Below are 25,070 nucleotides of genomic sequence, written 5' to 3' on the forward strand. Positions count from 1 at the left end.
AAAGTGCTTTTAACATTAAATTCCAAACTTTTCCTGTGTTTAAGTTGTAAAAAAAAAAAAAGCAGTAAGGTCGGATATTTCAAAGAGCTTAGGCTTTGTTTTAGGGTAATCATAACTTCAATATTAAATACTAACCTAAAATAGAGAGTCCATATAATTTCTAATAAATAAAAATTAAAAATACAAATAAACCTTTGCTTACCTATTTAATTGTTAAATGGGAAGATAAAATACATCTTTCTGTTTAACAAAAATACAAAACTTATAGAAAGCCTGTATTTAGTTTCAAATTCGCAAGTGTCAGTTAATATTGACCAATGAAATTCAACCTATGATTCCTTAAACAAATAATGAAAAATCCTCTTATATAAAACAAAGTTAGACTGTAAATCAGGAGTCTACTGGTAATGGATTTCAAACAAGATTAAAACTGGATGGAGTGGACATCAAACAGGATGAAAATAAAATCATTTAACTCGGTAACTATGTTGCTGCCACACATCTGATACGACACACACTGAAACTTAACCAAAGGGTGAAAGGCAAGCATGGCACGTACAGACACACAATCAAATGCAATGTGATTGATAAGCTCTCAATGCTATACCACTGACTGTCACAGCCAGTGATATTGCCACTGTAACCATTTTTCTGCAAGACAATGTGGGTAGTAGCCAGCTGCAATTATGCTCTTTAGATGCTTCCATCTGAGCTTGTCACTCTAAGCTCCCTTTATAGCCAAAGAGAAGAAAAAAAAAAAAAAGATACTTCTCTGTACATTTCATATCCTAAAAAATGTGCTTCACTGATGTGTAAGTGCTGATGTCCAGGTCAGACATTGATGGCTACACCGCATATCTAACATTTGGATAGCTGAATCCTCAAAGACAGTAAATATCAGTTTGGTTTTATTGTCTCCCTGTATTATCCACACAGGCCCAAAAGCTGGATTGTAAGGAGAGAGAAAAAGCGCATGCAACTATGAGAGCTCCAACTCCACTAACCTGGTGTTGATACCAACTGCTGCCCTGCACACTGGATTTAGAATAAAGCTAAGCACAGAAACAGCCCGTCTGTACAGTGCAGGCTATCACAGTGCAGGGTTTTCCCTCACTCCACCTCTAAATTATCTTTTGGTTCTAAGAAACATAATCTGATAGATTTCACAGCCTACCAAAGAAAAAAAGTTTTCAGAAATCAGCATTTCCAGAAGTTTCCAGTGTTATGTATTTTAACAGCAATGCTCAAGTAACTACTGCCTGACAGAATGCAAGAACCTCAGCCACCAAAGGAAGCACCTCAAAAACTTTTAAGTAAGTTTTGGTTAAGTTCACTATCACTGTGGCACCTGAGAGTAGGTACTCATATTTGCATTCTATGGAAAAGTTTGGCCTCTCTCTTAAAGAGCAGGTAGAGATGAACATCCCTATGTAATCGAGATACCTGCATGGTTAGTACCTTAGCATGGTAGGCATCCTGTGCTATACCTTTATATATGCAGTCTTTATTTCTGAAGTTTTACCAGTCTACAAAATAAGAATAGTATAGACTAATAGTATTTGCCCTGGAAGTGGGAATACAACGGTGTAAAGATGAACTGTAATCTTTAGATACTGCATGATTTACCCGTGGGCACAAGACCTGATTCTGCCCCTCAGAATACCTTTGCAGAAACAGAGATGGTATGCAGCCAAGACATTAAAGCTTTATTAACTTTCTATTCATGCTAATCAGAATTACATATTATTGACTCTATTCATATTAGCTTTAAAGCAGCATTTAAGGAGACTTCCATCAAATTTTTAGATCCCTAAGATGATAAATACATAACATCATGCCCATGAATTTTCTCTGGAAGTCTGTCCTCTTTTCAGCAGGGACACAGTTAATTTTCTTCTCAGTAGCTGGTACAGTGCTGTGTTTTAGATTTAGTATGAGAATAATGTTGGTACACACTGGTGTTTTAGGTGTTGCTAAGTAGTGCTTACTCTCAGTCAAGGACCTTTCTGTTTCCCATGCTCTGCCAGTGAGCAGGTGCACAAGAGTCTGAGAGGGAGCAGAGCCAGGGCAGCTGACCTGAACTAGCCAAAGGGTAGTCCATACTCAGTACATAAACCGGGAGAAGCTGAGTGGGGCCTTCTGATCGCTGCTCCGGGACTGGCTGGGAATTCATCATCAGGTGGTGAGCAACCATACTGCACATCACTTGGGGTTTTTTGTGTGGGTTTTTTTTTTCCCTCCCTCTTTGGGTTTTATTCTTCTCTCTTTCTCTCTCCTTTTCATTACATTTGCTTTTTAGCATCTCTCATTTAAACTCACAGTCCAGTAGTTCACAAGAATTCAAAGGTGTACTCTGTACACTAGCAGCACTGACTGGAAATCAAAGATAAAAACTTCCACAGAACATCCTGCAAGTCACAACTTTGATACAGATTGCACAAGACAGCCAAGCCCACCTGCTAACTCAGTTTTTTGGGGGACTTTGTTGGTATGTTTTGGTTTATTTATCTTTTCAAAGCAAATTTATTTTCAAAATCCGAAGTGTTACTTCAAGATATTCGTATGAGCCAGTGACATAAGACTAAAGCCTAGATGCAAGACAATTCCACACCTCGGTGCCAAGGCAAATATTTTAAACAAAAATAATAATTAAAAAAATATCTTTCTTCAGAATCCTGTGCACAAGACTAATTCTCAAATAAGACTCAAGCTTTTGTTCTGAAAGGCATGCTGAATTAATTGCTATACTACTTATCACTGTGACACAAGACCATGTTCTCAAAAGCAATTAGAAATTTTCAGAGCTGTATTGTCCAACTGTCCAGTTTTTTTAAGGTCTCAGTTGTGAAGTTTCCATTGACTTGCCATCCTCCCCCTTTTCAGCAGTGAAAGTTCTTGCACTCTTAGAGGATTCTTAAAGGAGAGAATGGAATGGAAGTGAATCCTGAACAATAAACCAGACATGCTAACAAACACCAGAAGAAACAGCTTCTAAGGGAAGGCAAGGAATTTCTATCCGATTCAGACAGCTACTTAATACTTCACTAACAACAGCTGCTGTCTTCGGGGAGATGCATTGCTACAGCAGATAACACTTTAAAGGACAACATATGTTAGAAATGAACCAGGTTGGACAACTAAAGCCACAAGTCACCTTTCAAAACTTTGGCAATGTTGAGTTTTAAGTTTACTTAAAAGGAGGAAAATGAATATGAATGAGAGCAATCAACGTTTTGTTGCTATAGACCGAATTATTTATATTACGATTTTCATTACAATAGCAGCTACTCAAGGAATGGTGGGGGGGTGGGAAATCAAGCAGACTTACCTGACTAGTCCATTTTCAAAAGGACTAACACTTCAGTCTATGTGATGCCCCCTATTCAGTGTATTAGGGCAACTCCTTAACTAACAGAAATTGTTACAACACTACTAGCTTGAATGAGTTACGACAACATGCACACACTGAGGAACTTGTTTTTCTTTTCTTCCAGCTTTTACATAGATGCCTAAGATACTGCCTGCCAGAATACACACATGTTAACAATAACTCCAAAAGGGGAAAATATATGCTTGAGGTATTATTTTTTTTTTTACAACACAAAATTAGTAAGCAATACCTGAAGGTTGCCTTTGTGGTTTAGGAACAAGATGTGCTGTAAACCTTTAAAAACGCAGATAAAAAAAATTATACAGAAATATTTTGACAAGTGTGTGTACACAACAATTTAAGGTTTGCTTCTTTCTTCACAGAAGGCTCAGTTTCAGACACAAGGATTTTAATTATACATATATGAAATATGGGGATGGATGAATAAATAATGAATAGATGAATGAGTAAATGACTGATCACCTTTAGTGTAACTTTGAACCCATGAATAATGAATAAGGAAGGAAATGCAGTTTGACAACTCAAGTTCACTTATAAGGAGACAGAAGAATGTATTTTTTAATTGCAGTTGAATTCAAAGGCAAAAGAGGTGCCAATGATAACAGAAACAAACTTTTGTCAACCCCTTCAAATAACAGGGCATTTATACGATATGTTCCGTATTTTCCATGAATCTCATAATTTATGGTCAAGACTGCAAAATAAGATACTATTTGCATATTACTAAATACAAAGCCATACATTAAGCATGCCCAAATACAAGGGATGGAACACACCTTTCCGGTGAAGACTGAGAGCTGGAGTTGTTCAGCCTGGAGAAGAGAAGGCTCCAGGGAGACCTTATTACAGCCTGTCAGTACTTAAAGGGGGCTTATAAGAAACATAGGGTCAAATTTTTTAGCAAGGCCTGTTGCAATAGGACAAGGGATAATGGCTTTTAACTTTAAAAGGGTAGATTTAGACTAGATATAAGGAAAAAAAATTACAATAAGCGTGATGAAACACTAGAACATGTTTCCCAGAGAGGTGGCAGACACCTCACCACTGGAAACATTCAAGGTCAGATTGGATGGGGTTCTGAGCAACCTAATCTAGTTGAAGATGCCCTTGCTCACTGCAGGGAGGTTGGACTATATAACCGTTAAAGGTCCCTTCCAACCCAAACTGTTCTATGGTTCTGTGCAATGATCTTCAGCTTTATCATTCAGCATCTACTCAACACTATACAATAAATAAACTGCTCTTAACCAAACAAAATATTGCATTACTCAACTGGTACTAATATCTATCCCTAGCTGCCTAAGTTCCTTTCTGCCTCATCAGCTCCAAAATCACAACTCTGCAAACGAGTATTTCACATTTGTGAAAACCAAAGCTTGCAAGTAGATCTGACTTCAGTGTGACACAGAAGGTGATTTCAGTAGAAGTTGGATCAAATATTGATTACAAACTAAATTATGAACTAGTTACAAATTAATATCCACTGGCAATTCTTGAAGCCTTTTATTATACCAAACAGAGTACTGTAAAGCACTGCTTGACACTGTACTGTTTGACACAACATCAACAGAGTGTCAATCTACTTTGGTTATGATGAATCCACCACTGTAGGTCTGAACGTTTGCTGCTGATTCCACCTGAAACATCCAAAGTACACAAAGAATTGCCAATGCTGTAAATGCACTATTAGTCCATTACTTGAAAGCACTGACTTCTAAATTCCATATTTAGTTCAGGCTAATTGCTAAATAGTGTTGTCTTGGTCCTAAGTATTACAAATCAAGGGAATAATCTGAAAATGTACCTGATTACCTGCAACTCCAAAGGCATTTTTCATGCAATGGGTTTTTTTAGGCCCAGTAGGGATAAAAAATATCATTACTTTTACCACTGTGTTTCCTCTGAGATTGGTAACTGCTATTTCAGAAATGAACAGCTACTTCTTCAGGGACAAGGCAGCTCAAACCAGCTATGAAACGCTAAAGAAGCATGTACGGTCTGCTTTTGAAGATTTTCACAGCGAGGTCAATGATACTCTCAGGTGCTCCAAACTAGGCTTCAAACTCCTTGCTGTGGCCTCCCAGCTCACTACCTCCTGTCTATGAGTTGTTTGTCTCTGTCATGCCTTTTTTACAGTACTACAAAATACATCCCACTGCTGCTTTCATAAACATTAGCTGGAAACCACTTTATGGCCATCCTCTAGCCAGACAGAACCCATGGGACTGTGTGAAGTCTGCAGCCGTGAAGGTGTCCTGGTTTCAGCAGGGATAGAGTTAATTTTCTTCTTAGTAGCTGGTGCAGTGCTGTGTTTTGGATTTGGTGTGAGAACAATGTTGATGGCACGCTGATGGTTTTAGTTGTTGCTGGGTAATGCTTATACTAAATCAAGGACTTTTCAGTTTCTCAGGCCCTGTGAGTGAGAAGGCTGGAGTGGCTTAAGAAATTGGGAGTGGACAAAGCCAGGACAGCTGACCCAAACTGGCCAAAGGGATATTCCATACCATATGATGTCATGCTGAGTATATAAACTGGGGGAAGAAAAATGAAGGTGAGGAACATCCGGCATTACGGCACTTGTCTTCCCAAGTAACTGTTACACGCCTGGAGATGGCTGAACAGCTGCCTGCCCATGAAAATCAGTGAATGAATTCCTTGTTTTGCTTTACTTGCATGAGCGGCTTTTGCTTTACCTATTAAATTGTTCTTATGTCAACCCTTGAGTTTCACATTCGTTTCCGATTCTCCTCCCCATCCCTCTGGCTGAGAGGGGAGTGAGCAAGCAGCTGTGTGGTGCTTGGTTGCCGGCTGGGGTTAAACTATGACAGAAGGTGTGAGAAATATAGCAGAGCTGTATTGCTCCATAGTCCTTTTTCCCTGCCTTGAATTGGCTGTGTAGAAGTCAGACGGTAAATTTTGAGTGAGATGACAAAAGCGTTCACATTAATACAGAATTTAGAAGTGTTAAGATTCTAAAAGAGGAAGGAGGTAGCAGACTGCAACAGCCAAAAGAAAGAAACTATACTTCTGTGATCAACATAAGGTTTACTGCAGTACTCCTGTATCCTAATGATAATGTGTAAACTAACAAATTTCCTTAACAATATTTTCATTTCCTTATTGGGAAAAGCCCAAAGCATTTGGCTTTTTATAACTACTGTTCCAACATACAACTAGGACAACAACAGGTATGCCAGATGGCGCATAAGAAACTGAAACAATGAGGCTTAGAGAAGCCAGCTTTCAAATTATAAAATAAGACTCTAACAAAAACATAAGGCAATATTCATACCAAACAAGTATTCAGTACTTCTTGTAACATATGGGCTTAGCCCATGCTCACTGTACTCTGAAGTAATGGTACAAAAAGACAAAAAAACCCCAACCTAAATTTTGGAGGTCAGGGCATTAGGTATTGAAGCCAAAAGCTTAAATGCCTCTATTAAAGGATTAAGGCATTCTTGTATGAGTTACTAAATTATTAAAGAGTGCCACAACATACCCACTTGCTGCATTCTTGCCCAATCAGTTGCTCTCACTTTCAATGACTGGGTGATAGACCTGATAAACATTTATTTTTATCATCTACAACCACAATGTGTTGCTCTCACGTAAGAGTGGAATTATTTCTGAATGAACACATTGAGACAGTATTTTCCATTCCTCAGGATACAAGTGTAGAAAACATAGGAAAGAGGTACAAAACCAGATTTTTGTCCAGATTTTTCCTAACACTGATATTGCAATCATTTGTGAAACTATTTTTTATCTACCAATTTTAACTACCAATGACACCTGCTTCTTCTGCATAGTTCTTATAGCAGTACACCACATATCTCTAACACAATTATCATCGTAATGTTCTTCTGATACACAAAAGTAGTATTACCCATATTTTACAAGTGGGAAAGAGAAGGGGAGAAAAGTTAAAGAACACAAAACAGGGTATGATGGAACTCCTGCTAGCAGAGAAGAAAGAAGCCTCCAAACCCCCGTACTGGCATTGGCCCCGCTCACTTTAAGGATTAACTTCAGACTGGGGCTCTGAGTCTTTTAAAAGATATCCACCAGAATCATGGCTCCCTTTCAGTAAGTTCCATACAAATAAACTCAGCCCCTACCCAGTTATCTCTGGATCTAAGAACCCATTTCTGGGTTTTCAGTAACATTAGGAGACATCCAAGAACTAAATCTTGCTCAGCCAAAGTATACAGTGAAGAGCCTTCAGTATTTTGAAAACCTTACTAAGAAAACCACAGGATATAAGGGAGTCTTGCAATCATGCTTATGCCAAGACCCAGAACCACCGGAAGAAAAAAAGGTGAGACACAAAATCAGTTCGGTAACTAAGGCGCAAAAATTAAAACAAAGCCAAAACTATTAAGCTTGAAATACAACGTCCTGATAAAAGCAGGCAAGAGCAGAGAGATGCATTGTGACACTACACCTTATACCTTTTTTATCTGATTCTTATTCATATAGATAGAAAACTATCATTCCTTAATTACTAAAGACCTAGGGTTTGACCTCCATACAGAAAGTTTCCACTTACCTTATTCAAAATTTCATCTTTCACTGAGTCTTCATAAATGCAAATTTTGTCTTGTAAAGATTTCTTCAAACTATCTATCTTATTTCTATTCCTGGATCCTGGTTTTTTCATTTTAGAATGCTGCTGTAAAAAGATGAGCACAAATGCTCATTTATAAGAGGCACATGAGGATGCTAACATTAAGATTAGTACCTGCTATTATTGGCAGATCCACCGATTAATGAAACACTAGGCAAGGATGACTTTCACTGAGAAAACATTTCTGAAACAAAGGTGCTGCCTATTCATTCTGAAGATTCCTTTCAGACATTCAGACAAAGTTGGAAATTTCTTCTAAATTTATTTCAAGTAGATTTATATATTCCTCCTTTCCATGAGAACTGTTAGCACATAAATTTGATTTTAAGCAAGCTTTAGCAGTCATAATAAGAGAAGATTTCAACTGATACATTGTCTCCTAAGCATGGTTAAAAATGAACAAAGAATATTAATTTAAGAACTACATTGTTTTCAAGACACAGTATATGAATCACAAATGAACCATGATAGTATTAAGGGGCACTGTTCCATGTAATCAAATTATTCTTGACCTTTATATTTCTTTACAAGAATATCAACTAAGTATAAGATACTCTTGGGGAAATGATAACATCTGTTCAACTATAAGGCTCTGCAAAGTCATTTCCCTCCCATAATACTTTAGAAATTAGTATGGTTTTGAACTAGGTTAATTCCTAGCACAATTAACCCAAGTTAGTTTACACATTTAGAACATAAAACCGAACCAAAACAAAGCAAGGCAAAGTCCTTTTCAGAACTGAAAATAATTTATGATTCCACAGGTTTTACATTTTACAGAAGGAATTCTTCACCCTTCACAGAGTTCTTTTAAAAAGTGCTAGATTTGACAGACAGACAGACCTCTTGTTGGGAATGTGTCTCTAAGTAAGTATGCCTCCTCATCTATGTATTTAGATTTAGAAAAAAAAAACCCCACAAACAAAGACAAAACCCAACCCTCTGTGTAGGCTCAGCTCTTTTGGAAAGAAGAAACAGAAAGCAAGCCCAAATTCTTGCTAAGAAAGACCAGCTAATTCAGGAACTTTACTTTTCTAAATGGAGAAGACAATGGAGGACATTCTCCTACAGAAACTCCCTACATCTTTCCTTGATTTAGTGTCAAATTTAGTAATGGGCAGGGGCTGCCAAAGAAATCTTAATAGAGGCTGTAAAGGACCCAACTTGTCCCTAATATTCAGAGCCATTCTCAGCACCAAATTTTCGTGTTTCGGTGGACTCTCCTCAGAGATGCTGCCCCTTTTGGCCACCCAACTGCTTCTTTATAACTCTGCCTTCTTGGGAAAGCCGGAGGATACACAAGCAGCAGAAATATGCAGAGTATATGTGGAAAAAAATGTATTTATCCAACTGCTGCCCGAACAATTATCTTTAAGGTCTGCTGACCCACACAGACAGGAGAAGTGTGCACCACTGTTGCACCTCTGAAGAAGCCTCGGACCCCTATCTGCAGCCAAAGCCAACAACCTGCATATATAGCCATGAACCCCTTGCACAACCCCACACTGATCTCACATCGTTCCCACCTGTTTATTGGTCATTGCTAAATTCTGATCGACTTTCAGCATCTCTGCATCCTTCTGTTCCACCTTGAAAGCCTGAAGCAATGTTCTTGCTCTTATCTTGGGCCAAGCCAAGCTGTTGTCCACCTGAGAGAAGCAGCAGTGCAACTCTTGCCTCATCCTAAGCAATTCCTCTTCTGATAGTGACAGGGGTAAACTTAGAAGCTGCCTGTTTAAAAAAACAAAAGCCATTTGCTGGTCACTGATATAGCCAATATTGTATAAAATGTAAGAAACAGGACACAAATACTTTACATGACCATGATCATTCTTTTTTTGTCTTATTCATACATCAGTTAATGATTCCACACAGAACTGCTCAACATGTTAAAAATATCCTTGAGCATATTTAAATTTCTGCATACAGAACTTGTGGACTACAAAACTCCATTTTCAAGGGGAAACAGGTTTTGAATATTTTAAAAATAAATAACTAATTTTTAGTGCATTCCCTAACACAGAATCCTTCAGCCTCTTCAGACAATACAATACCTGAACTTAGGGTGGAAACTGAGATTAAAGCAACTCATAAAGCCTCCCTGTGCCATTTCCCAGCACTTAGCAGTCACAGCTACTGAGAGGGGAAAAAACACAAAATAAAGAAGTCTCTTTATAATAAACTCATATGTCAAACCCTCCCATCACCAAGTCACAACTGTTCCAGCAGTTCTTTCTAAAACAGCTTTAAGCACGCTGAACAACACCGAATATAATTTAGCAGTAATTTGAATCACTTAAAGTTCCCATTTTGTAGAAGGAAAGTTCTTAACACAGAAATCTGGGAACTGATCCTCAGATCAAGCTGAAGCTGACTAACCTTAGACTACATTCATCTACCTGGATGATGAAAAGGTTGGGATAATTGATGCCTTCTTTGCCTCAGTCTTTTATAGTAAGACCAGCTACCCTCTGGGTACTGAGCCCCCTGAGCTGGAAGACAGTGAAGAGAAGCAGAAAGATGTCCCCAAAGTCCAGAAGAAAATGGTTAGTGACCTGCTGCTCCACTTAGATGTGCACAAGCCTATGGGTCCAGATGGGATCCACCCAAGCGGACTGAGGGAGCCGGCTGAAGTGCTCACCAAGCCACTCTCCACCATTTATCAACAGTCATGGCTAACCCAAGGGGGTCCCAGAAGACTGGAGGTTAGCAAACACGACGCTCATCTACAAGGTGGGCCATAAGGAGGATCCAGGGAACTACAGGCCTGTTAGCCTGACCTCAGTGCCAGGGGACGTTATGGAGCAAGTCATCCTGAGCACCATCACGCAGCATGTGTAGGACAATCTGGGGATCAGGCCCAGCCAGCGTGGGTATATGAAAGGCAGGTCCTGCTTTAATGAACCTGATCTATGACAAGATGACCCACTTAGTGGATGAGGGAAAGGCTGTGAATGTTGTCTACCTGGACCTTCTTAAACCCTTTGACACCGTCCCCCACAGCATTCTCCTGGAGAAACTGGCTGCTCGTGGCTCAGATGGGCGGACTCTATGCTGGGTAAAAACTGGCTGGATGGCCAGGCCTATAGAGTGGTGGTGAATGGAGTTACAGCCAGCTGGTGTTCCCCAGGGCTCAGTACTGCGGTCAGTTCTGTTATATGTCTTTATCAATGATGCGGACAAGGGGATCGATTGCACCCTCAGTCAGTTTGCAGGTGACATCAATCTGGGCAGGAGTGCTGATGAGTGACTGAGGGCGGGAAGGCACTGCAGAAGGATCATGTAGTATGTATATATCCATATATACAGAAATATAGACAGAAATATGTAAGTAAATACACTACACCAAAACCCAGTTTTATCATGTCTATGTTTAAAAAGGACTTTAAGCATAAATGACCTTCACAAACATTTTAGACTAACTCATGGTCTCTTTGATAAGCAAGAAAAATGAAAAGCTATCATTCAAAATAATTACTTGTGAAAACTAGATAGCAGATGAGAATGTAAACATGGAAGATGGCATGTGTCATCAAAATATCAAAACAGACAGTGGACTGAACAAAGACAGTGACAGATTTTAAGGGGCTTTTGAGAGGACAATTGTATAAATGATGCATTTTTTTGTATTCTTTTCCAGTAAAATACTGGAAAATATATAAACAGCTTACTGTTGCAGTAAATAAAGACAGCATCAAACAAATACAACAGGCAACACTGCAGGCTGGAACACAATTATCACAGAATTCTAAGTCAGAAACAGGAAAGATCTGCTGGGTTTTACAATCTACTTCCCTGATCCCGCAGGTCTGCTCTCAAAAATGTAAATAAGAGATAAGACAAGCTAGAAAATACATTGCAATGGCTTACAGAAAAGAATTTAAAATTATGAATAAAATACAGAGCCCTTGCAATTAGAATGAAAAGACACACATGGATATTTTTTTCTTGAATAAAGCAAACATGATGGGCAAGGTTTCTTTCTATATTCCTGTTATACGGTTTTATACCATGCAGCAGGCAAACTTAAAAGATACTGTCTCAACAAAACGGCCCATGCAAATCTATTTTGTTGTATAAAGGTATGAAGGAGAAACATTTAACCATGACTAATGCTCCCCCCGTTCCATCTCTCATGCCTAATATATTTGCTCCATGGGCAGAAAGCCTCAGGTTTGTCTGTTCCAGTTGCTTCCCCTAAAACTACAGTTTTGACAACAGACTATTTTTTCATGTTCCCATGTCTCTAACAATATCTGTCCTTAAACAGACATTGTACAGGAAATGTAGTATTGTAAATATTCAGGTAATACAACAACTAGGCATAAAAACACTTAAAAGCATTGAAGAAATGCTAAGGAACAGTGCTTATTTCTCAGGGACATTGCCGCCCAGTCTGAGAGGCACTACGCATGACGACTCCCAGCTGCAGCCACAGCCTCTCCCTGCACAAGGTCTCACAATGGTGGCAAGGCCAACACCTGCCTTCCCACCTCCCTCGGGTCACGTCACAGCAGGCAGCAGTAGCCATTAAGGCACACCTGGGGCCAACTCTGTAACATTGCCTGTGCTGTGACGCCTCCTATGGCTAAAGGCCTCAGTGCCATGGGCACTTCAGCAGGCCAGGTCAGCCATGTCTGATGCATGGAGCCAATCAGCTGGAGAGGCAGGCTACTGTGCTGTGTATTTATGGAGTATTTGGAAATACTATGGCAGAGCCTAAAACAAACTCAATGAGTAAGGCTTGACTTGTGGCTCGGAGTAATATACTGAGATTGGACATGGGGCCAATCAGGCCTGACATACTAAATGACACTTCCAAAGTGCCAGACTTCTGAGAACAGACTGAGGATAACAATGAAAGATGTGCACGTAAAACCTGACATGGAGTAAACAGAGTATAAAAATACCACTCCACATTTTTGGTTTCACAACCAATGTTTCCTGGAATTTCTACTGCAATGCTCACCCACCAGTGCTGCAGGTGCTGAGTGATCACAAAAAACCCCCAAACCCAACAAAACAAACCAACAAATAAACAATTAATCAATTCCCAAGGGCCCAACAGAGTACTGATTGTGGTCATTTAGAATTAGACCTGGACAGGTCTGAAAATTCTTAGTTCATCTCTACTTGCAATAATAACCAAGAAAAGGGTGCAGAGAGATACTTGCATGAATACTGATTGTTCCCAGCTCCTTATTTTTTTTTGTTCCAAAATGCTCGCTTCCAGTTCTTGGCTTAGCTTCTGTGTGGTGAGCTGAAGCAGCTCATCAGCAGCCACACTCTTGTCACGCTCTTCCCTTTCAAGCTGTTCATGTTTAACAACCATCTCTTTTTTATGCTCCTCCACAGCTTCTAACAGGAACACCTTTGGCACATTGAGCCTGACCAGTTCTTGCACAAATACTCCACACTGAACACGTTTAAGCTCTTCAACAGCTTTCTCTGTTAGACTAAACAGAAGCTCTTTCAGCTCTTCACTGGCTTCATTGTCAAGTTTTTCAGTAAGTTCTTCAAGTTCAATGGTGTGATCCCTCAGAAGATTTTTCCAGTGGCTCAGGTAGTGAGTGACCTCTTTAGTACTTTTGAAGGGGTCTCCAAGTGACAGCTGCTCCTTCCAGTGCTCTTTCTGCTGATCCATTTGCCAAAAGGAGGAACAAAGTTAAGAGAAGGAACATCTCAAATTCAAGCTTTTTAAATACGTATTTCATAGCAACACAAAATTTCAAACTTTTGTTTTTCAGTGTTCTCGAAATTGCTTTCCAGTGTCCAAAGACTTACCCAGTCCTTAATATGATGACTTTGCATACATCTAAAAAGCCTGTGATAATTCAGATTATTGTTAGATAGAAGGGCTAATGCAGGTCTGTGATAATTTGGATTGCTCCTACATAGAAGGGCTAACACCTAAATAAATGCACGATCTTGTGGTCTGACATAAACCCAGCTGGCTGAATTACAACAATCTGGGAGCATTCCAGAGGTCAATCTGGATCAAATAATGGTGTGGGGGGTAGGGGTGGGGGGGGGGTGGGGGGATGCTGTTTATTTTTTTAATTTTATTTTCCCCATCCTGCAGCATGCAGCAATTAATTTGAAAGCTAAATCAAAGCTACCTATGCTGAGAACAACCACAACAGTGTTCAGACAGCACCAAGATGGCGGGCAGTGTTGATCTGCCCAAGGACAGGAAGGCTCTGCAAAGGGATCCGGATCAGCTCAATTGATGGGTAAAGGCCAATTCTATGACGCTCAACAAGGAGAAGCAACAGGGCCTGAACTTGGGTCACAACAACCCCACGCAATGCTACAGGCTTGGGGAACAGTAGCTGGAAATCTTCCTAGAGGAAAAGGCCCTGGGGGTGCTATTTGACAGCTGGCTGAACATGAGCTGGCAGTGTGCCCAGATGGCCAAGAAGGTCAACAGTATTTTGGCTGATACGCCAAATAGTATGGCCAGCAGGACAAAGGCAGTGATCATCCCCCTGTACTAAGCACTGATGAGGCTGTACCTCAAATACTGTGTTCAGTTTTGGGCCCCGCACAACAAGACAGACATTGCAGTGCTGGAACATGTCCAGAGAAGGACAACAAAGCTGAAGGAGAGTCTAGAGAAAAAGTCTTCTGAGGAGCAACTGAGGAAACCGGGGTTGTTGAGCCTGGAGAAAAGAAGGCTTGGGGACGGGACCGCGTTGCTGTCTACAACTACCTGAAAGGCAGTAACAGGCAGGTGGAGGTCAGTCTCTTCTCCCAAATAACAAGTGATAGGACAAAAGGAAGCGGCCTCAAATTGTGCCAGCAGAGGTTTAGACTGGATATTAGGAAAAAATTTCTTCACCAAAAAGGTGGTCAAGCATTGGAACAGGCTGCCCAGAGAGGAGGTGGAAACACCATCCCTGGAGGTGTTTAAAAAGATGTGCAGATGTGGGGCTTGGGACATGTTTAGTGGTGGACTTGACAGTACTAGGTTAATGGTTGGATTTGATGATCTTAAAGGTCTTTTCCATGTAAATGATTCTATGAAATGAAGTCTCCATCGTTATACCTGCTAGCTGTCATTGCACTGATACCTGTTAAAGAGCAGAAAACACTGAAACACATATTCTGGAAAAAAAAATAAAAAATCAATCTCACCTAACTTTGGTTATCTAAAAAAATATCACCTAATCCAAGATAAATTTCTTCTTAATCCTTTAGGCCGAGAAAGATAGGGACATTTGGATAACAACTCTCGTTTACCTCAGATCACTTGCAAATCATCTTCCATTATGAGATGATTTGGATCTCCTGAAGTTAGTCTTGATTTTTAGATGGCTGAGGTGAGGTGACATGAGTCCTCACACAAGCAACCACAGGTACAGCATCTTTTAAACAGTTTTGTTTTGTAGCTGAATTTTAACTGTGCTGTATAAGTAATACAAGTCACACATAGCCCAGAAACCCATAGAAAACAACTGTCACAGATCTGTGCCATGTCCCTCACCGATTCCAGAACCTCAGTTGGTGTTTGCCTTTCTGCACATTACAGAGTCTTGTCATAACTTCCTAGGACAGGTTAGACTAAGCCAAGGGTCTTCACAAATTTCTCCAGTTATGTTACTTTCTTGCAGGTTCTTCTAGAAGAACAGCTATTAACTACAACACAATTAATACAGCACATGGCAATACATAGCTAAACCCAAAATACACTTATTTTCCATCTGTGCTCCTGGCAGTGTTGACCTGTCGTAAGAGCTACACTTTATTTTCCAATTAATTCCTTTTTTTAAATTCATGATAAGCCCTGTGAAAATAAATATACTGAAAATAATTACCTTTTGCAGCATTTCCCGCCTTCGTTTGGTAATGAGCTTCTGGTGAAGCTTTTGCTTTTCTTGTTTTAAATCATGATCGAATTTCTGTTTAACAGAATTAATTTCAGCCTCAGCTCGGTCCAGCAGCATTCTCAAATGACTTTCAGGTAGATGACCTGCTCTGTAATAATAGTGTTTGAAGTTTGTTATCCCAAATTCTTAAGAGCAAAAGGGTATTTGAGGCAATTAGTACCATAATAAGCCTCAACAAAGTAGACACAAAGAGTAATCTTTTTCTTTAAGAGTGATACCTGAGAGGGATCAAATAAACAATTGGATAATAGAAAGAAAATCTCAGAGATGAGTGTAGAATTGAAGCAGTTTTTGAAGGTAGAGTGAAGGTGTACGAAGGAACAGGAAGAAGGAAGGAAGGAAGGGAAGGCAAATACAAAACTGATTACGTATCAGTTATTAATGTAAGCAATATTCAAATGAGACATTTTAAACCTTATATATTATTCATAATATTTACATTTTTCATTTAATGCCCCTGGAATGCAATTCTAGATGTCTTTTATAACTCAATTGCCTCATTAGAAACAATTTTATCTTGAAAGGATGTAATCTAATCAAGTAAAAACAATTACAAATTATTTTAAAGATACAAAACAATCATACCCCTTAGAAGATTTATATTCAATTTTCCTATTAAATTTTTATCATCAAAAGAATTATAAAGATTTTAAACTAATATGAAATACAATAATGTAACAGAGCAACTTCTCAGTCTTAAGCCCACAGTGATTTCAAATCAAAGTTCAAGACTACGATCTACCTCCAGTTACTACAGTATTTCAAAGGGTAAGATCCCAGCCATGCCTGCAAAAGTCAAAAAACCCTCCCTCTCCACAAACTTAAATGGAATTAAAAAAGTTACCTGCTATTATATTTACACCAGAAATTCGCCAAATCTCTCTCATACAACAGAACAGAAAAAGAACATCTTAATACAGACCAGGCTGCTGGGCACTTGTGAGTTATACATTCTAATATTAAGCACAGTGGACTTCCAAAACATGGGGTTGCAAAGGTCAACACGGAACTCTGAGTAGGAAGCACCAATTCCCGACCTAAATCTAGATGTTATCCAAACACCATCTGGTTTATTTTTCAAGTCCCCATTTTTCAGAAAACATGAACATTACACACAGAGCCTGGATTCAGACAAATCCAGGGCTTCCAAGTCCCTGTTTCAGCATGATACCTGGCACAACTCATAAACCAGAGCAGCAGCTAAATGTTGCAAGCTCTTCTCCAGAAAGGCCAGTCTCATTCTGGTTTATTAGGATTTGGTGATACTGTAACAGCTTCATTCCAAAGATAATCCTCAAAATAAAAGCTAAAAGAAATAGAACAGAAGACTGATGTATTAGCAGCCCCTGCACTGTAACCATGGTGGCCAGATTTCACAGTTCACACCTCTCCATCTACTGCTAAACATGCACAAGCATCTGAGCAAGCCACCACACTTCATCCCCTGCATAATGAACATGCTGGGTAGAAACTCAGATCTGCTATAATCACAGAGTTATGTCAACCAGAGCACACCTCCTTCTGCAGAGCTTTTCCAATATCTATCTGTTGCACTTTAATCTTCTGCAAAGAAGATTAAAGTACTTCTCAGTACCTTGAGAGCAACCCACCAAGCATCATTCTTGTATCTGTTGACCATGTAATTTTTGTCTTGAAAGCAATCAATGTTAAATTTCAGTGTTCTGTCAAAAAAAACCTAACAGCCCCAAGTTTCCAGCCCGTATTTGGTAACTCTAAGTTTCTCCTTGCTTTTTGATCAAACTCAAGGCAAAAGATCAGCAAATAAAAGGAAGAGTTATTGCAGTGAGGACGCAAGGCAAGATAATAACCAAGATACTATTTTTAACACCTTCATCCCGTCTTGTACTGAGGAAATAAACCCAGGCTTGCTGCATCCAATTAAAACCTCTGTCCAGAGCAGTGAAAATGGTCTGCAATAGAAAAAGATAGATGTGCTGGAAACACCCAGCAAAAAAAAAGTTTAAGAAAAGCCATGCAACATAGCATGACTGGAAGATGATATATACCTACCTATTCCTAGGATGGAGAAGAACAAAAACAAAAAAAAAAAAAAAAAGGAAAAAAAGGAGTCTACATTATTCCAGTTTCAGATTGTTAGTTTATTTGAGGATCCACTATGCCCAGAGCTCAAACTGTAGGTGATGCAGTATCGTAAAACCTATCTATTTATTTATTTGGAATTCCAGATAAAAAAAACTAATGGGCAAAACGCCTACCACCAGAGAAGTCTATTTGAGTTTCTGTGGCAATTGATATTAATTGGTATTATGGTAATTCCTAGAAGGCTCAATCCCAGCAGGAGACCTTAATTTCTGCTTTCATATAAATACAGTATAAAAAAAAACCCACCAGTATTAGAATTAAAAGATGTCCTGTTCCCAAAGGACTCTGAACTGAAGTACAAAATAAGGGGAGAGAAGAAAGATGCAACAGTGTAGACTGTGTGATAAACTGCTTTGTTTAAGCATACCAGACACCTAATCACTGAAGAAATATGCAGGCACATGTTTAACATCTTTGAACAAGGAGAATTTTAATTAAGGGGAATACTGCAGTAACAGCAAGGATGTTTCCAGGGAGATCCTTCCAAGTGCAGTGAGCACCAAGGTACAGACACCAAGTGTGTGGCCAACAGCAGCAGCATCATAGGTCAATCAGAGGCAGACCTTGACTTCTCTGTACTGAATGAAAGCCAGCAAATTTAGGAGAAAATATGGAGCGAGGGCACTAAAAATAAAGTAGTATGTATTTGATGCTACAAGAGAACTATCTAAAGGATGCTGGACCCCAGGAAAGGAAGATTGTTTTATGAAAAGTAGAGAAGGTATGAGCATCACTAAAGCAAAAGGCAGACAGGTAAGAAGCAGAGAAGTTGTATCGGCCTGGAGATACATGGAGGTCGAAATGCAACACTGTACAGAACCTATACAGAGGGAACCTGCAAGACTGTGCCCATGCTACTCCAGCCACTTCAGGATTTCACCTGCTGAACTGGCATCTTGCTGGTATCCAGATCAGAATTTATGTAAATAATTCAGGGCAATAAATGCCCTACATAGCAACATGCTACAAGCAGAAAAGGTTTTAAGAGATTATTAGAAAACTTTATATTGATATATTACTGCTGGAGGCATTTGCTATCCAACACCAGCTTCCTGAAAAGGCCAGCAGGACACTGTTTGGAAAACTACTTTGCTTATAACAAGGTCCATATAAATGAAGATTACTCAGAAGAATGAGACCAACAAGAGTTTTACTTCAATCTTTTAAGAGAGTCAAGTGGCCACTTTAAAAGCACAGTACGCAAGAAATACTTGAGGTCTTATAAAAACTAAAATTTTGGGAGACATTTATGAAGGAGCTTGAGTTGTCACAAGAACTGGATTGTTTTAAGAGACCAAAAGAAGGAAGGAAGCTTCTTGTGAACAAGCAGATACTGGCAAAAGAACAATGCAACTTGTTACTGCTGCTGTAGTTCAAAAACATCAAGAATCTCATGCCTCTGTTGATAGCGGGAACAACCCATGATAAATACTGCCTCAAGTATTGCCCTTTTGCCCGTTAATTCTTTAAGGGAAAACAAAGAACCTTAGGTAGACATTCCTGAAATCTGCCATTATGGATTATATCTTAAAACTTGCTTTCCTGCCTTTTGGCACTGCAGTCCACAGACTTGATTTCCAAAAGACACTGAGTACCACAGTCAGTCCTGACAAAAGGGACATTTTATTTAAATACTATATTTAGAAAGCCCAGCTTGAAAACTGGCTGCTCTATTTAATTTAAAATGTTCACAACCCTTCCTAGAATTGGTTTGGGTTTATTTTGCTTTTTTGAACATTTACTTCTGGCCACACAGAATCTTTTTCATGTTAATTTGAAACTGTCTTGCTATCTGATAAATATTAAGCATCCTATTAAAAGTTCATTTTTAAAAGACCTCTCCCCTCATCATTTATCTGCTAGTTTATGTATCCCTGAATCTGTTTGTCTGTGATATATCTAAACTACACCTCACCTTTTCTTAGCTTCTCTTATCCATACAAACAGTTCTGCATTTTAAAATAATTCCATTTATACTGGTAAGTTTAAGGCACGTTATTGAAGCTGGACACAACAGATTACGACAGACCTGTATCTATACTTAGACAAGTAGATTCAATGTTAAAGTGAAAAATAAGTGGATGTTATGGATACAAATTTTAAGTACCAGCCATTCATACCAGACTTCTCTTGCTGCTCAAATTTTAATGCTCCAATTTATAAAGTGATTTGGGGAGTATTTACTGTTAGAAACTGAAATACAAGCCTACCTAGCATAGATTATAACTTTCTCGTGGTTTATACTAGGATATTTCAGTTTGCTTGTAGAAAAAAACCCTCAAAACAAACTAGAAAATAATCTGAGACACTACATTCTGGAGTTTTATAATCTCAACATGTAAAGAATTAATAAAAACATAAAGAGTTTGGACAACTTTTGCATCCAAGGAATTCCTGGTGCAGCACATGCGGAAAGTTACAAGAAAGTAACTAGTTCTAGTCCTAGAAAGTCAGAAGGGCTGGCTTCTCTACACATGCCATCCCCAAGTATGGACACATTTCCTTTGTCTGCAGAGTACTATGACCATTGCATACTTGACAAGTTTAATAGACGAGTGCTTGAAACATTATTTTTTCATCTTGGTAATGATGCTTGTTGGTTTGGGAAGTTTTTTGGAAGTACTCTGGGGGCAGGGGGTGAGATCCATGAGGTCGTGGATTAGTAATACTACACATTTCTCTCTGTTTTGTAGTTGATCTGTTTTGTAACTGTTGGTTGCATAAAAGGCATTAAACAGTGATTGGGACCTGTTTTTCCAGCTTGAGAAGTCCCAGCTGTTCACTGCAATGATTTAAGCCATGGATACAGTCATCATACAGGTGAGTTTCTCACAAAGGCTTTTCACATAACCACAAAATCTCTGTAAACATCCCCAAAAATGTCTCATAATCCAGTTTCAAAGAGAGGTGTGAACTGATGCAAGGGAATTCTTCTGTAAAAGACATCTGAATTATATTTCCTATGCCAAGACATTTATTTTTGAGCCGTACAGCTGAAGAGGTTAACAAAACAGGCAAAGCTGCTCAAGCATACTGGGAGAACCTCTCTCTGACCAACAAATCTTGAGCTTAAACTTCAGGTACCATTCCAACCAGACAGCACGCAAGAAGATCAAATAGAAGAGCAAGTAAAAGTGTTGTTTTTTTTTTTTTAAAAAAAAGTAAATGACTTTATCATGGCATCAACAAATTTGTCGAGTTTCAACAGATGCAATCTTTTAACAGACTTCCTGCTTCCCAATATTAAATAAGTTTAAGTCAATACTATGAAAGAAAAACCACAATGTAAAGACTGGTATTTATACTTGTTCTTTTAATGCATGCTCCACATGTCAGTGACCACAAAAACATAGACGTCTAAAATATATAAATCAAGCTGCATGCACAGGATTAGCAGCAACAGTGCCAGGTTGTTTTCCTTCCCACTAACGTATTTCACTGCACTGGCATGCTCCTCAGTAATGTCTGTATGCCAAACTAAGATATGCCACAGTTCTCCGGTTAGCAGCAACAGGAGTCTCTCAGTGCTCCCCATTACCACATAATTTTAAGAAACTATGTGTCTGGTAAGTCACCATTCTCTCTCTCCACCTTGACTATGTACCCTCACATAAGAGTACTTGAATCAGCTTGGATCTCATACAATACCCAGATAAACTAAATGAGGGTATTTCAACAGTCCATTTCCAGGTCTACTTCTTACTTCACCTGATCTTTAGTTGTTAATATGCCTTGCAACAGGTGTGTTCTCTGCTAGCCAAGATCCTCCCTTGCTACATTACTTATAGTCAACTTTTCTTTAGAAAATATTCATGCTTTCCAGCTTGAGACCGTACTTCCAGCTCCTCAAACACATTCAATCACTAGTGAATCACAATTGTTCTTTTCTGTTAAATCCAGATATTCATGCATAAAGAACCCAGACAAAAGGTTTTAACTGGTACATGTTGCAATGGACTTTGATAGCACTTTTCACATTACTGAGGACTAACACAAACAATGGATGTATAAAGACATCGAGACTCTTACATGAGCCTGACTCCCACTGAACTCAGAATTATAAAAAGGTGCTGTATAGAGCGGACACAAAAATAGCAGATACAGACAACAAAGCCTCACCTTAGCGTCTGCTGGGATATTAACTAACAAAATCAGTTAAAATATTTTCTCAGAATTAACTTAAAATATAACAGTTTCATTTAGCTTTCCTGCTAGGTAACACAGACTAAAGGACTTTTGAAGAGTATTCTATTGTCTGTGAGATAATGTAGCCAAGTGGCTGCCAAGAAAACAATTTAGGTATTTACCTTTCCATCTTATTAATGAGACTTGATATCTGGGCTGTTGCTGCATTTATAAGAGCAGAGGCTCGAGAATCCCTTAACTGTATCTTACTTATAAGATATTCTCTGTAAGCAAATCTTCTATTCAGGTGATATTTCTTGCTAGCTTGCAAAAAATCCATTAGCTCTTCAATGTCTCCCTACAGGAAAGAATATGAACAAATATATTCAATTAGATGTAGTGTTAACTTCAGCTAATACCTGTGGGTATCAGACCAAATGTGTTCATTAACAGGGCAAAGTTAAAAAGCTCTTACAAGTGAAAAACAAGCTTGTATCAACTTCACTCTAACGAATGCATCAATTTATTCTTGTTCTTTCAACAAAACACAACAAATACTACATTGAAATTTTGGTCTGAATACCTCAATATTTCGTGTACTTTCCTGAACAGTTAGTGCACCTCCCGAGAGCCCTGAGTTAAAAGGTCATTTGATCATGTACCAGTGTTAGTAGAACTGTTCCTGCTCAAAGCACTCTTGAACTGGGACCTGAAGACAGCATATGTTCAGTAACAGCACTAAGTAGTATCATGTCATTTTTCCCCCCAGCCCCTCCCTTCATTTTTCTTTACAATCTCTTGTATGATTAAATAAATAAAGGCTAACATTTTCAAAGGTATCTAAATTGACTTCAAAGCCAAGGGTAAGTCTTCCAGGTGTCCAGTACAGCATGGGGAAGCCAGGCCTGCTGCACACAGGCTGGCTCAGAAGTTCCTCCTTCCAACAGTGGGGGACAGGAAGGGTTCAGGTACCTACAAAAGGGTCTGGTAGAAGGCAGGCGCACAATGGTCTATAGCAGACATTCTGCTAGCATCAGATAGCCAAGACAAGGTCTGATACTTAGGTGACCCATGACTGAGCAGCCAAAACATTGTCAAAAAACTTCTTCCACTTGCTCTATCTTCTGCTGGCTGCTCAACTGCCTTTTGGCACAAGTGCGTACTGCATCTAACTCTGACAGTGGCCCACATGTGGCTCTTCTGTAGTGACATCTGCATCCAGTTTTAGGAGTGGGCCTTACATGTTTTCACACCTACTTTCAGATACTGCTTTTTAACGTCCAGGCCCTCAGCCTCCAGGACCACAATAATTATACTGTTCTTCATGAAGCAGCCAGAAAAACAATTCCCAGAAATTCTGGAATTTAAACTAACTTTCAACACAAACTGAATAAAAAAACAACCCACCCTTGAAGAAACAACTCAAGCTATTCTGTTTCAAGAGGCTTAAAATGTACCTGAAACCAAACTAAAGTCCTGAACATACTGTACTGCATAAGCTAGAGATATTCAACCCCTCAAAGTACAAAACCATAGCACTTCAGACATACCGCAATTTCAATCATCTAAATATTTGGATTAAGAGGCTCAGTAGATCTTCTGAAGCAAAGAAGAGCACTTGATGCCTAGAGTGTTTTGAAAATCCCTATACAGACAGGCCTACAAAAGGTACCTACCATTCATTAGACAGCATCTGATTTGTTTCAGAAAATACCATTCATAAAATCGATTCAGGTACCTAACCATTCTCTTAGTTGCTTAAATCCCTTTATTTGGGCTGAAATTACTTTTGAAAATGGCACTCTGGCATTTCCATACCACGCTGAGGGCCCCATTAACACCAGCAAGGCTAGACCTGGCACCAGATGTTTGCTGCACGAGCACAAATCTGCTCTCAGATCATCCTGTGGGGGAGGGCTTAGGGGCAAAGCTGCACCAACAGAGCTTTCAGGAGCTAAGTGGAGCCCCAAAATGTGAATATTTTGATATACTTGCACTGTAGAACTGGAGATTTATATTACACAATTTCCCACAGTACGGTGTAGACATGTTTTCAAACTTCTTTCTTCTCCATGAAACAGGCAAGCTACTGGTCTTATCTTCCTTGAGCAGTAAAAGACAAGCTTTAAGCATCTGGGTGCTTTGGAAATATCACCCATAAAAAGAGAAGTCAGCACTAAGCACATAACATTGTGGCAAATACATCTAACTCACTGTTGCAGAAAAAGGCTGTGCGCATGCATCAATATACAGTTGTCTAGATGTGCATGATGGCATTATACTTTTTAAAATTCCTCCTAAGATTAATTATAAAAGTGATAATATTTATCCTGCAACATTCCTCAAAAGTTACTGTGGGTTTGTATTCTGTCATTATGTTAGGATGGTAAGTCCATTCTTATTACCTGTATTTTAGAATAACCTTCCACTAATGTTTTAGCTGCTTCCATCTTCAGTTCTGCCTTGAAAGTAGCATTTGTTATCTGTGTAAAAAAGATATTATGGAGCTCCTTTCTCTGGGTAACAGCCAGCTGTCTATAAGCCTTTGCAAAATATTCCTCCTGCTTTACCAGAAGCAACCTCTTCAGGTGGTCCTGCTCCAGTCTCTGAAGTCTGTCCAAAAGACTTTTATATTCTAAAGCAGGCTGCAGAGAGGAGAGAAACAAATAAATCTGAAGTGATATTCAGTACTCAACATATTTTAAAGTATCACTGCTACCAGTTCATACATATTTTGAGCATAATCTGATCACTGTCATTTCAGGTTTGAACGAAGGCTAATACTAAAGCAGTGTACACTTCCCATGGTTTTCACCTGTTTGGAATGGCAGGGGTTGTACAGCTGTCAATTGCTAATCCAGATAATACTTCCAAGGCATTATGAAGTCTTTTAAGAATTTAGAAGCATTAA

General features: G+C 39.1%; 1 protein-coding gene across 6 annotated transcripts in view; it reads right to left on the reverse strand.

The window, feature by feature from the left end:
• EVC2 (EvC ciliary complex subunit 2) overlaps positions 1–25,070 on the reverse strand; it is an 80,072-nt gene that overhangs the window by 14,942 nt on the left and 40,060 nt on the right. For 3 of the 6 annotated variants that reach the window (XR_008821665.1, XM_056337692.1, XM_056337727.1), the window contains 6 exons: positions 24,565–24,804; positions 22,342–22,517; positions 15,839–15,998; positions 13,192–13,656; positions 9,548–9,748; positions 7,944–8,066 (listed from right to left, as the gene is read on the reverse strand). Coding sequence is in view for 5 of the 6 variants with exons in the window: in XM_056337692.1 (XP_056193667.1) it covers positions 7,944–8,066; positions 9,548–9,748; positions 13,192–13,656; positions 15,839–15,998; positions 22,342–22,517; positions 24,565–24,804 (1,365 nt within the window). In the remaining variant the exon portion in view is untranslated. The remainder of the gene's footprint in view (positions 1–7,943; positions 8,067–9,547; positions 9,749–13,191; positions 13,657–15,838; positions 15,999–22,341; positions 22,518–24,564; positions 24,805–25,070) is intronic. The other 3 variants (XM_056337699.1, XM_056337708.1, XM_056337718.1) reach the window with 3 other exon arrangements.

The sequence above is a fragment of the Falco biarmicus genome, chromosome 1, assembly GCF_023638135.1.
Source record: "Falco biarmicus isolate bFalBia1 chromosome 1, bFalBia1.pri, whole genome shotgun sequence".
Taxonomy (NCBI): domain Eukaryota; kingdom Metazoa; phylum Chordata; class Aves; order Falconiformes; family Falconidae; genus Falco; species Falco biarmicus.